Source organism: Convolutriloba macropyga, chromosome 9, assembly GCF_964194025.1.
Source record: "Convolutriloba macropyga chromosome 9, txConMacr16.3, whole genome shotgun sequence".
Classification (NCBI taxonomy): domain Eukaryota; kingdom Metazoa; phylum Xenacoelomorpha; order Acoela; family Convolutidae; genus Convolutriloba; species Convolutriloba macropyga.
In genome coordinates this window covers 31,237,964-31,252,389 of record NC_134476.1, presented here as the reverse complement: position 1 = coordinate 31,252,389, position 14,426 = coordinate 31,237,964, and the positions used below count along the sequence as shown (strand labels likewise).

The 14,426-nt window shown below is 34.6% G+C and overlaps 1 protein-coding gene across 1 annotated transcript in view; it reads right to left on the bottom strand.

Moving 5' to 3' along the window:
- Positions 1-566: 566 nt before the first annotated feature.
- Positions 567-14,426, bottom strand: part of LOC142346182 (uncharacterized) — a 25,289-nt gene continuing 11,429 nt past the window's right edge. The window contains exons 4-6 of the mRNA XM_075398692.1: positions 14,048-14,234; positions 6,699-7,185; positions 567-1,373 (exon numbers count right to left, since the gene is read on the bottom strand). Coding sequence (XP_075254807.1) covers positions 567-1,373; positions 6,699-7,185; positions 14,048-14,234 — 1,481 coding nt within the window. The remainder of the gene's footprint in view (positions 1,374-6,698; positions 7,186-14,047; positions 14,235-14,426) is intronic.

The following is a 14,426-nucleotide window of genomic DNA, read 5'->3' as shown; positions in this document are numbered from 1 at the left end:
CCCAAACTGAGCTGAGATGAAATTGTAAATTCTCTCAGCGATGTGGGACGGAAAAAAATAAGAGAGACAGAAACAATTTCTAGAGATCAGCAGCAGACAACTGCTTTCCTTTTTTCAATAAATAACTTGAAAATTTCAACAAGAAGATAATCGAATTAATGTGTTTAAAGAACTTAAACATCTATTTCTGTTTTTTTTTGCCGTCACGAACTGAACAACTATACATCTGAACGATCGCTTTGCAGCTCATCTTGGTTTCACCACTACATAACTAGTAATTAGTAAACTGTAATTTTATATTTACTCTTTTATAAATTAAACACTTTCAGCCCCCTCAACTATTTTAAATTGAGACTTATAGCACAGACAGGTCATAGGCATATATCTTTGCCTTCGATTTGTTATATCTTTTGTCAAGTTTGACTGGCATACTTAAAGAGATCCCGTATTGTGTGATCTGTAGCAGCCCAGCCAAATTTGATAGACTCGACACTGTTATTACTGTAAAGGAAATTACCCCCCCCCCACTGCCTCGCCTCCTCAACTTTATTTCTCTTTCCAGACAGTCAACCTCTCAACCGAGGTAGAGCACTATAATCGGGTTTGAACTTCAGAGAGCCAAAAGTTTTGCTCTGAGAAAAATTTGACGGCGAACTATGACCTCCAAGTTGTCGACGAGACAAGAAATTGTTAGCTTTAACAGATGTTTTGGTTGGTTGCTGCCGACTAGTTCTACTACTTCGAGAACTACTAGTACTCCTATCAGAATCTGTGTCCCAGTCGGAACTATCCCAATTAGCATCATACACATTAGCCTGAAATCCGCGAGTCCTGGGTCTATTTGTGGCATCATTATTGGAATCAGTGACAAGTGGGCTTGGTTGTAACGGCGTGTATTTGCCCCATTCCTTTGAGTTCTCACGTTCAGCTTTCAGTTGTTCTACCTGCTTTCTCTTCTCCAGATATTTATCTTTACATTTACTTGTTCCTTTCTTTCTTGTTCCGGGCAACTTCTTCAAGCGATCTTTGGACAGACTGGCAAGTTTACCTAACCGATGTTTCAGTATTTCGAAAGGGGGCGCTGGTCCAAAATAACAGCCATGCTTACCTACGTAGAGCATAAAAAAGAACAGCTCAATAACATCAATTTCTTCCGAGACTTGTCTGATGGACTTCTCAACGTGATTGACATAATTTGCCGCACCTGGTTTAAACCGGAAGAAATAAACTTTCAAGAGGTGGAAGAGACTGTGATGGAAATATTGTGAGTGATATTGGAAGATTGCCACTAATTCAGGTCGAGATAATAGTTCTCTGTTCAGTCGCTCGACAGCATCTTGGGAAGGAATTTTGGGAGGTTTTCTGAGATGTGCCTGAAACCCAAACAATTAGGTGCCACAAATTTTTGATACCAAAAAACTCTGACTTCTAACCATGGCTTCAAAATGTGATTTAAAAACTGATTATCTTGACTTCTTGTTTTCCTAGGTTAGACGAAATTATCTTTTTTTTTCACTATTTAAAGTTTTTGATAAGATCTTAGATTTTCATGAAGAATACTTCTTGTTGAATCTTGTCAAGATCTTATCATGATTCATCGAGAAAACTCCCGCTATCAAGTTCTTGATAAGGAATTTCCAGTTGAGCCAACACAAATTGATTTTGCCAGAGTTGTCATTATTTTCAGGTTCCGTTTCACTGGGCAATTTCAATTGTTTGAAGTAATTTTTTCCCCGGTGGAAAGTAATAATATAACCGAAAGGTTAAAGTTTACATGCCTTCAGAATAATCAGGAATATTTATTGAAATAATCAAAATTATACAATAATCTTCTGGTTATTAATTGATGTTACCCATTAATCGTTCCACTAATCGTTCCACTATATATAAAAATAAGACACGAATCATCCTGACTGTCTATCTATAGGAAAATTTTCAAGCTGACGTTGCAAAAACTCTGTTAAAGTTCTTTTGAAAAGAGTTTTGTTCTCCGTCCCTCTTATGTTGAAGGGTAACTTATTCCATTTTTGTATGCTTTTCGAAATCAAAGATCTTTTACTCTGCTGCGTATACTTTTGCGTTCTTATTATCAGCTGTTTTGTCCGTTTGTTCTGTTTTAACTGCAGCAGGTTTGCACATTTTTTAAATTTTTCTGAGACTATTCTCTGATTCAAGTCTCTGTGGAGTTTCAATATACTAAACTTTGAAATAATTAATTCAGCTGGTAGGACATGCAATTGGAGATGGATATCACGATTGCGGTGAATTTTTTATAAAATATGCGGTGAAAATAAAAAAATTCACCTCATTTCACCGCTTTTGTGTTACAAAAAATCAACGCAAAATTCACGGCATTCTTACAAAAATGCAATTGTTCAGCTTTTGTGGAAAATTAATGAAAGAAATGCGGTTAATGCGGTGAAAATAAATATTTCACAGCTTTTCACTGCATTTTTTTTACAAAATATAACCGCAAAATTCACCGCATTTCTTACAAATATGCAACGCATCAGCTTTTGCGGCAAATTAAAGTAAGAAATGCAGTGAAAGCGGTGAGTGCGGCGAGTGCGGTGAATAAAAATATTTCACCGCATTTCACTGCATTTCTTACAAAAATTCACCAAGAAATTCATTGCAGTTCTTACCAAAATTCACCGCATTTGCTTTCCAACGTTTCCTCAATCTGGTTTAAAATCACAAGAAATATCAACGAAGGAAGTGACAGCTGGCGCAGTGGAATAAACAGTTGAAGGCATGCAGGAGAGCAGAGCTTCCAACCCGTGTAAAGAAGAATGCTGAGATCGCGGTAAAAAATTATTCACCGGGATTCACCTCATTCACCGAAAAAGATGTAAGAAATACGTGTTTAATTTTTTTTCACCGCATTTCACCGCTTTTCTCACGAAAATTAGCCGCCAAACATCGACCCGGGTAGCAAAGCATTTAATCATGAAAACGCACTAACTGTTAATCTTAGGATCATATCTTCAACAAAGCATTTTAGACATCACTGAAAATAGTTCTCGTATTACCACAACTAAAAGGGTTATATGAGTACTTGTTCAATTAATTTAAACGTTTGCTGATAATGATGAATGAATTAATTTTTCTTGTTTAAAAAAAGAAGGAGTGTTATAGAATTATTGGAGATAAACTTGCTTGTCAAGGATTAATTTAGAATTTTTACGGCTTTTGTTTGATTAAAAGTTTGAAACGTTGGAATTTATCTTCAAATTTGATGCGTTTACGTCAAACAGACTTCCCAACTCAAAAATACAATAGCAAGTTAAATGCGGTTCAAAAATCACAGTATTGAAACTTGATTAAGGACAATAAAAAACTGTTCCAATGCTAATCGTCAATTTAGTTTCCTCTGAGTCCAGCAGTTTATAGATTCCCCCTAATACATGTCACAAAAAATTGACAGACAAAAAGCACAGCCTGAAATTCGTTGCACAAAGTTGCATAAAAAAGACTAACGGCGCTAGTTGGTACAAATTGTGTTCGAGAGAAATTAATAGGGGTCAATTTGGCTAAACTTGTTGCCAATGTATTTGAGAATTAAAATAATTAACTTAAATGTCAACCAATTTTTTTGGCAATGAAACAATTCTTATGATAGAAATTGACAAGTAAATCACAAAAATGGCGAAAAAAAACGAAAACAAAACTTTTCTTTTCTTGATTAAGCAGCTGATTAGATTTGCTGAGGTTGTTTTGAATGAATTTCTCTCTAAGGAGAGGCAATTGGATGTTTTTTTTATCTGTAGATTTAGCCGAGGGGGCCTTTTATTAATCGGAAGAGAACTATTTGAACAGTGTGTAAATTTGTGCCAGGGAAAAGAGTGAATGGTTAAAACGATATTGAGCGCATACTATATGGGGTTTTTAAAACTCAGTAAATTGAACTGGCTATCATGTAAAAGTATGCCTACTTAAGTTGCCTACATAGATAATATCTTTTCTCTTAGAGATCCAATAAGCCAGTTTAAAAAAAATAAGCGAAACGGAAAGTCCAGTGATCAATATCATAAACAATTGTAATCACGAGACCAACAGGATTATAGATTTAGCTAAAAAAAGTTTATCGGGAGCAATTATGAATGGCCGCAAAACCTCTTTTTTTTTTGCTTGAAACAGATTCACTAATTAAAACAATTGATAAGGAAAACTACCAATTTTAGTAGTGTTTCAAGAAATTCAATTGCTTGCAAAGAAACCTGCAGTTTCTAACCTTTCTTATTTAAGTTCAAACTATAATGCCTCTACAGCGAAAAAAATGTAAATAAAATAAAATTGCTTCCCAAATTAGATTTGCCTAATTTTTTTTTAATTTTAAGAAATACACGCGCAAATTGTGTCTAAATAGCAGTGGTGCTTAAAATACAGTTTGATTATCTCCCTCGAACAAAATTTAGTTCATTTTTATTTTATATAATGGATAATTATTTGAATATTTTATAGTTTTGTTGAATTAAACCTTGGAGGGCTTATATCAGTTGGTCTCCCTAGTCGAGAATGGACGGTTGGTTATTTTCAGGAATCTGGAAGATTCCGACAGATTCTAACAAGACGATGCATCTTCTGCCAGAAATCTCTGCCAGATTCCTATAAGAGAACCATTTTTCTGCCAGTTTCCTACAATATAAACCATTTTCTGCCAGATTCCTTCACAATAGCCATTTTTCTGTCAGATTCTTTCAAGATAACCTTTTTTTAAAAGATTCCTACAAGATAACAGTTTTTCTGCCAGGTTACTACAATATAACCATTTTTGAGCCTGGGTATTGCAATATAGCCAATTTCTGTCGGATTATCAAAAGATTGGGAATACTGTTTTGGGAACACCTTCAAAACTGATTCTTCTCTGGGAATTCTTTCATGTAATTTTATTGTGCAACAACATACCGCTAATTGAGCCTATAATGTGTTCTCGTATATATTAATTAAATTGTTTGAAAAATTGAAGAAGAAAATGATTTTGCAGTAATTATTTGTACTTCATTGAGGCGTAATAATTATGTCATGTACTCAATTGTCTATAATTTACAATAGTTTTAAAATGACTGTTGCTTTTTTGCATTGATTCTCACGTCGAGCTATGTAAAATCCATAAATTCTTTTGTATTTTTTTTCAATTTTTTCAGTTGCTTCAAAACGAAGGTTGCAAGAATGCGTTTCATCTTTATCAGTATCATTTGGAAATTCAATCTTTTGTGCTATCTTTCCTGTTCAGTTGCATTTATGAATACTCTAGATAGGTAAGACTTCGAACTATTCCTATTAGATATTTAAAATGGCGCGATAAGAATATTCTCTGTAAAAATACCCTCAAAATTTGCGGAAATTTGTGAGATCGTTGCAGGTTTTTTTAGTCAAAAAAATTTTGACCACGAAATCCTGGCTGGAAATGAAAACACAGTTTAAGTACATTGAGAAATAGCTTTTCGACAGATCGAGAAGAGCTATGAAAGTTTTGATATGTTGTATGAACTTAGGGAATTTTGTATGCAATTTTTGTAATTTTGTCTTCACCCCAACCTCAAAGAACCGCCCTTCACACCAAAAGTATAAGTCTCCAAAATAGTTTGAGCTAAAACAAATCTGAGGCTCTAAGAGCACTTAATGCCCGCTGGGTGCTACCTGTTTATCCAGTTTTTGAGGACGAAAAGTCAAAAGTGTCAGACGAAAAATCGGTCAAGCAAAAAATCGGATAAAAAGACCAATAGGACTAATATAATTGCTACAAAAATCGCTTGAGAGCAATTAAAAACATCTCAAAATTGTTTTGAATCGCTTGAAAAAGAAAGTTGCAAAAAAAAACTTATAATCTCGCAAATTTAGTCAAAATCTACTCAGCATGTTTTTAGCTATTCAATCTGTGAACCTGGCTTTTTAAATCAAATAATAAATTGGGCCCCAACTGATTGACTAGCTTGAACTAATTTGAAACTATTCGTGTTTCAGTAGCTCGTTAAATGTTGTCAAAGAGTATGCAAAAATGTAGATACAAAATAGTTTATAAAATAAACTAACACAATTGCACTTTTTTTGCTCCAAAACTTTTTTCTTGTAGATTGCAATTGTGCTGTTCCTTAAAATGTTATTATTTTTTTGGGATTGAAAACTTACTAACATTGATTTGATAGAATCAAACTTTGGTACACCTGAGAGAGCCATTTTTTCAACATAGTCTCCCAGAGATTAAATTTTGGTCAAATATACTCTTTGGCTACTTATCAGTGCCAGCCGTCATCTTACTGCTGATAAAAAGACGGTTGACTGTGAAAAAACATAGACTGATCAAATGAATACGAAAAAACTCACGCCTATCTTGCAATAGTCTTGCACATCAACATCTACCCTGTAGAGTCTTTCAGGCTCCACTTGCAACATCTTGCAAGACCCTTGTAAGATTAAACAAATGTGTACAAGATTTTGCAATATTCAAAGAAGACAGGCGTTCAGCACGAAATGCGAACGCTGAAAATCGCTAATGTAAGATTTGCTGTGAATGAATGTTGTTGAATGATTGAAATACCAGAGCTTTTATTGCATTCAGAGATAAAATTTGCGGCTGCTTTTCGGTTGTTTTTTCGTGGCTTTTCACCGCAATTCCCGGCAGGGCCTTTACCAGGGCTCATAGGCTCTACCGGGTTAAATTTTGTACAAAATTTGTACAAAAGACTGTGGCTTACCTCCAAATAACCTTCTGCGTATTTCTTCATTGTAGAATCGGAACCTCCAAAATCCAGCCATGGTATGTAAGAGCCCAGAGCAGTCAAGAAAACCACGGGTAAACTTGTATTTGGAATTAGCCACCCTGCCGGTAAGTAGTAAATATATTCATCGTGATAAAAGAACCCATCTTGAACAAAATACACTGGTCGTTTGGCTATGCGACCTTGGTGATGAAAAGATATGAAGTCTGTCTCTTTACAGGAGTCTCTTATATTGACCTGCGCACTTTGAAAATTACTTTCGGAACCAGTTATCGCTCTATAATACCCAGCAGGCAAAGGGTAAACCCGATGTTTACTTCGTTCCACGTCCACTACATAACAGCTTGATGTGTAAAAGAGATGCGTGGGGGGAAATTTTGAAGACAGCGCTTTGTAGGTTAGCCCCGAAAACCCTTGTAATGGGATCTCTCGGTTTGTTACTACTTTGTACGGAGGCAGGTACCTGAAAGGTGTAACATTCATCAGGTGACATCTTACTCTGTCAATATATTTCTTGTCCAATCATATTTTTAATAAAAATTTCCATAATAACAAAAAACATTTTGATCGATTTTAAAGATTTTTGCAAACTCTGTGCTTAACAATTTAATGTAGTCGAAATTTATCTACAGTTAAAAATTGGTACAGCAGCTTTTATAGGCATATATAAAAACACGCAACTCCAACTTTTTTTGTGATATAAGTTAATTATCCAGAACTAATGGAAAACATAATTAATCAATTACTGCGTTAAAGTCCACCAGATTATCAATTACGGCATGAAGAAGGTGTTGCTAGCTATCACTTACTCATAACAGTTTAAATCATGACAGTTTTACTCACCACAGTAAAAAAAATAGCTCAGTCAGTCTTAAAATTATATATAACTTTAAAACTGACTGAGCTGATTTTTCATTATATTCAAAAAACTACCTCAGAAGAATAGCAAAACTTGATATGGCCTTATACGGCGACGTATGAAGTTTAATAATTTCCGAAATTTTCGAGATAATATTTTATGAACAAAGGAGGTCATTGAAGAACAAACTTAGCCGTAACAAAATTTTATGTTTTTAAATTAAAAAATAGCCAGTGCCAAAAACTAATGAAAAATAACTTGAATGAGACAAGCGTTATACTTTAAACTTTTTTAGGAGGTCAGCATTCAGAAGTTAATAAATACAAAATGTGGCTGCCGTGCTGTAGATAACTTCGCACGGCCTTAAATGGCGCAGCACAAGGTTTTGAAGGTTTTCATTGGAACAGTGCAACTGTTTGTAAGTTTTCAAAGATTCACCTCAGGCGGGTAACTTGGCATATCCATGCTCGCGAGATAATTTGGGAATTATAAAAATTTCTTAATTTTTGAATAAAGATTCGTGAAAGCAAGTTTTAGCTTTATTGATTTCGTTTAAGCGCAAGACAAATTATTGGTGTCAGTTTCTATGCATTCGTGTTAATTCTGAATTTTTTATGTGGGCAACCACTCCCAGAAAAAAGATTTTCTCATTGGTTGTGCTTGTTGGAATAATATTTATTTGCTTTTAAAATAAATACATCAAATTGTACCTGTAATAAATCCAATTAAATTCAGTTCAATTCAAATCCATCTAGGTTAAAAAAAGATATCAATTTTCATCTAAGTTCAGTTACAATTAAAATTCTTCAAAAAGACCTTCATTTCCTCTTTTGCTGTCATACCCGGACCTGAGTCCCATGATATTTCAGTACTGAACAATAGTATTTGAATTCTGTATTTTTACTCTGACCAGTTCTATGATCATGTCAAACTTTAGACTTGTCATGGTAATATACAGAACAAAAAAAGGTTCTCTGAATTTAGTCTGAAACATTATAAATTTGCAGCCTTAAAATACTCTGAACCGTAAGAAAATTCATTCTGAGTTTATCGTTAATCCTGTAAATAATATTTCGGACTGGTTTGTACGGGTTCAGGGTGGCCTACAGATGGTATGGGGTTGTACACTTGTTTCCTACACATCGCATGGGTTGTGCACGTGTTTCCTACATATCGCATGGGTTGTACACATTTTTACTACGTATGGAATGTGTTGTACTCGTGTTTACTACGTATGGAATGGGTTGTACACGTGTTTACTGCGTATGGAATGGGTTGTAGACGTGTTTACTACGTATGGAAAGGGTTGTACACGTGTTCACTACGTATTGCATGGCTTTTACACGTGTTTAAATATTACTGCGTATAGTAAAAAAGAGCAGAATAAAGTGAATTACACCTGAATTAAGATATTTAAGTTGTAAAAGAGTCTATTGCTTTTAGTTTAAGAATTCAGTCCATTTAACATCAAAATTGCCCAGATTTGTCGCCATAAGCCCGGAATTGTTCAAATTTGTCCAATGTTGACAGAACTTGTCCCAAGTTGTCCGAATTTGACCAAAGTGGTCCGAAATTGCCCAAAGTTGTACGAATTTGCCCGAAGTTGTCCGAATTTGACCAACTATGTCCGAATTTGCACAAAATATCCCAATTTGTCAACAGATGTCCATCCAAATAATTCTTCCCATCGCAGCAGCAAATAATAATTTACAAAAATGCTAATCTATTCTGGTCCCCAACATTAAAAGAGCAAAACAAAAAAAACGAGAGAGCCTCATATTTTTTTAACATACCAACGGTTAGGTAAAATAGTTAAGTATAAGTTTCTTAGGGTATTTTTACTACAAATGCTAAACACGTTAAATAATCCATTTGAGACCCGATTGTTACGTGTACAACCCTCTTTGACACTTTTAAGCACGTGCTCAAACCATTCCAAGGTCAATAAACACGCGCTCAAACCATTCCAAGACCAATAAACATGTGCTCAAACCATTCAAAGACCAATAAACACGTGCTCTAACCATTCCGACACCAACAAACTCGTGCTCAAACCATTTCGAGCCCATATTTGTTGTCAACAAGCAACATCAACTTTAATACTGGGGCATAAAGGTAAAGAAAACAAATAAATGCGTACGATCTGAGTTGACCAATTAGAATAATTTTTGACGTAAAACTGGGGAATCTATCATCTTGAACTGTAAATTGAGAGGGGGGGGGGGGCAATTACTGTAGTCTGATCGGAATGCTTCTAGCAATTTGCAGTTTGCCGTTAATCGTGCAATTAAAAACCCGGACCCTAGTGACATGGCATATCCGTACTGAAACATTGTATTCCAATGCATATCGTCGGCTCAGTACCAAAATACATACAAGGTTCCATTACAATCTGAAATAAAACCATAAAAATCTAAAAATCGGCAGGTTCTAGGCATACGGCGTGCGTGTATTTACAGGTTTTGGCGGGTGTTTTTTGTAATGATAAAGCGTTATTTTCAATGTTTTAAGATAGTAATTTCATCGTCATGAACAAAAAGTGCATCGCCCAAATTTTCAAAATTTTCACCGAAACTTTCAAATTTTACGATGATTTTTCTATGAACATCATGAGAATCAAAACCAAGAATGTACAATCGATTTTTGAAAAAAAAGTACCTATGGGACTTATACTGCACATCATGAGCCTCAAGATACTCTTAGAACACTCTGATACAGTACAAGGCCGACGATATACAATTGGAATACAATGTTTCAGCACTGATTTACTATGGCACTAGGGCCCGGATAGCTGATCAAATGGGTGTCAAGCGCATTGCAACTATTATTAAATTGTTTAAAATTTTAACGCAGCTAACATTGAGCACTCTCATTGCTTTCCATGAAAACATATTTTAGAGTTTTTGGTTTGCTGGATTAACCACCACCAGAAACAAGATTGTGTTCATAAGTATTTCTATCAGAGAGGGAAGACAATGCGGTCACTCAGTGCCGCAACAAATAAAAAATTGTATAACCCAGGATGGTTCGATGAAAGATTAATAGAAGAAATATCAGATTGAAACAGTTGAGAATGGAAATATAATAAATCAAAATTCAGTTCTGATATAAGCATGGTAAGATTTATTTGTTTTAATGGTCATAATTGAGTGATTATCTACATTCATTTGCAATTTAAGAACAAGTGAAGAACGTTGAGGACACCATTTTCAATAACTAAAGAAGAACTTAGAGTTATCTTTTTTTGTAAAAAGTTGAAGACAATTGGGCTTTCAGGGAACTTATGCTCAAGAGTGTGACCCATTTTGAGCAAATTCCAAAAACTGACAGCCCTTTCTTCGAAGTTTAACTTGAAGCCTGCTTTATTGATTTCTTTTGGAGAAAAAAACTGGAAAAATGTGGAACACGAAAATAATGTAAAATAGATTTTAGTGAAAGTTTGTTGTTTCGCATTCAAACGGTTTATAGATTTTTGTTAATTTCAGGATTCCAGGTTTTGTAACAATTGTCGGTTTCAGTTCAATGATTATGAACGTTGGTTTCATAGTATTTATAGAATGATATCAGAGCGTAAACACTAAACCTACTTCTCTTATCTATTTAACTTTGACTATTAATGTTAGTCAAGGTTCAAGAACCGATAAAACTTTGAGTCTTTCCCATTATCCCCCCCCACTCAGTGGTCATATTACGCATACCCCCTAATAATGGTAATTGTGCCATAATGGAGGGGAGCTAAAAAAGTAAACAATAAAAGCTTTCACATAATAATGCCTGCACCTTGAACTCATGAAAGCAGTGCAACACAATGTAATATTTTTCATTCACTTTATTTCTGGTAATTGTTCAAGCTAAATGCTCATTTCTGGCGTTTCTGTAACCTGTATTTTGTACAAATTCATCTCCCGAACTTAACTTCAGTTATATTTCACGAGAATCCACAGAATGGTGAGATCTTAGATAATCGAGATTCTCAGTTGATTACGTTTTGAATGTCTACCCATACTGCCTGGGATATCGGTTCCATTTGAGTACCCATTCCATCACTATTTAGGATTCCAAAAAGGACTTTATATGGCAAGGGTTTTTTTAAATGATCTCTGCATGATCAACACAAACCATATGTAACAGTTTTTTTTTGCACAAGGGCGTACGTAATTTTTTTAATATATTTGACATATTGTTGCAATGCAATTGCAGCGCCAATGGAATTCTAATGACGCTTCCCGACTATACTTATGAAAAATTGTCTTAACATTCTTCATAGTCCAGCTGATATACTTATGATCCTCTTATTTATGATAACTAAGATTTCAAATATAAGATACTTCTTGCTAAGAATTTAAGAAACTACTATTACTTCAAATGCATACATACGCATGGTGCGCTTGAAATATATGGTATATCTTCAAGCGCACTTTAGTTGACAATATTATGGAGCTCATCTGATCAGAGGAGGATTCGAGCGCTCAATGTTGTAACCATAAAAGATTTCTATCACAAATGTATCTGATCGGAAAATAAAAATTCAGCGCATTTACTTTGGGAGATGTGGGCTCTGCCAAGAAGAAATAATACAGAAGTGTCCTTACCAGAAACTCGTTCAAAGTCTTAGGGTGTTCATCTCATACGAGGCGTCCAGCTGATAGAAAATGCCGTTCCCTTTTCGAAGAAGTTTTGAATAACTGTGAAGCAAGGACCTTTTTTAATGGAAAGCCGTCTAAGTTGATCTTTTGATTACAAAACATGCACCGGGTCATACTAAAAACTATGCCCTGGACACTTCGTTTTTGTTTTCGTTAGCCATACTCTAAGAATTGGTATAGTGTTACCAAAATGGTTATCTTCTTATAACTACCAAGAAAATTGTGGTAATTTTTTTGTCTTTTCGGAATGTAAATCCACAATCAACATAGCAATCCATTAACAAATCACCAAAGATGATGGAATATTGCTCAATGTTATGACCTAACATAGAACGGCAACAAAAATGTTTTAATTTTTTTTAATTTTACATACAACTTGTTATGCAACAAAGTATTTACCAAACTAAGTTATTCATAATGTAATAATTCTACGATTTACGCAAAATTTCCAGATATCAGTCATTGTAAAAAGCTGTATAAGAAAACTTTTTGAGATATTAAAAAAAATCCTGGCAGTCTTCATAGTCTGGTTGATATTCCTATGATCCTCTTAATCATGCTAACTAGATATTCATATATAAGACAGTTTTTTGGCTAAGATTTCAAATTGTCATTATTATTTCGTGTGCGTACATGCGAATGAGCGCTTGAAATATATCGTATGAAAAAGTCTTCAAGGGTATGATAGTCAATTTTATGGAATTTCTGTGATCAGAGGAGGACTCGAGCGTACATTAGTCATACCAGAAAAGTGTTTGATCGCAATTGGATGGTATCGGAAATTAAATTCAGCGCTTTTAATTTTTTTCTTCCTGAGAGATGTGGGCTCTGCGAAGACGAAATAAAGCAACTGCGTTCTGAGCAGAGTCTCATGTAGAGTCTTAGTGTGCTGAACTGATCTGAGTTGTCCAGCTGATAGCAAATGCCGTTCCCTTTTAGAAGAAATCTTGATCAACTATAAATCATGACGTTATTTTATGGAAGAGGGTCTAATTTGATCTAACGAGTGGAAAGCATGAACCAGGTCATAATAAATAAACTATGTTCTGGACATTTATGTTTTGTTTTTGTTAGCCCTACTCTAAGGATTGGCAAAGTTTTATAGAATTTATTAGCTTCTTAAAACTACCAAGCAAAACTTTCTTATTGTAATGTTTTTGTGTTTTTTTGACGCAAATTCACAATCAACAAATCAATTCATTAATATAGTTCCAATGATGATGATGATGTATTATTGCTCAATGTTAAGATCTTGGTCAATTATCTATAGCTAAATTAAGATTATTGCTCAATGACAAAAAATGTTTCATTTTTTAAATTTACGTACGTCTTGCTTTGCAACAAAGAACTCATGAACCACCAAACTACGTTATTCAAGTGCGTTTAACGTAAAATTTCCATATATCACACATTTTAAAGTCCTTTAAAATAATTTTTTTAAAGAAAATGGTCATTAAAGATATTAAAAATTGGTCATGACAACCTTCATAGTCCAGCTGATATACTTATGATCCTCTTATTTGTGCTTGCTAACATTTCATTCATAAAATAGTTTATTTGCTAAGATTTCAAATAACCATTTTAACCAGAAACCACTACTAAGAATCACATTGACTTTCTATGGTATATCGAGATCTGCGGAATTCAACTTAGAAAGCCATACCATTCCCCTGCAACAATCAGTTTCATTTAGCAATATAATTTTCGCTGGATAACCATTTCCACATCTTGCAGGATAGCCAAGAAACAATATAGCTGAGAATACACTATAATAGAATTTCAAAACTTTTGTACTTTCTTAGTTTGACGATTTTACTCACCCCTCTTGTGATAAATCAGATTGGAGAGGATTGATTGCTTGCGTTCTAGCGTCCAATCCTGGATAGTACCCGTGTTTGTTAAAGACGGGGAACGTACCAGCGTCAGCTTCCTCCAATTTCACATCGCTAATCTCGGTCACATTCTCTGGTTTTATGCCAGGTTGGGTTTTATTTCCCGTGGGGCTCTGAGAATCAATCAGTTCAACATAAATTGCTCACTTTAGTTATTCAAATCTTTTTAAACTGTGGCATTTATTGTAAAACAAAATAAAGCTATACTATAATATCGCAGCCCTTATATAACTCGTATATTAAGTATTTCAATTTGCTGTTTAAATTTAGGTTCAGAATTCAGGTTTTCGTAGCTGCTAGTTTTTTT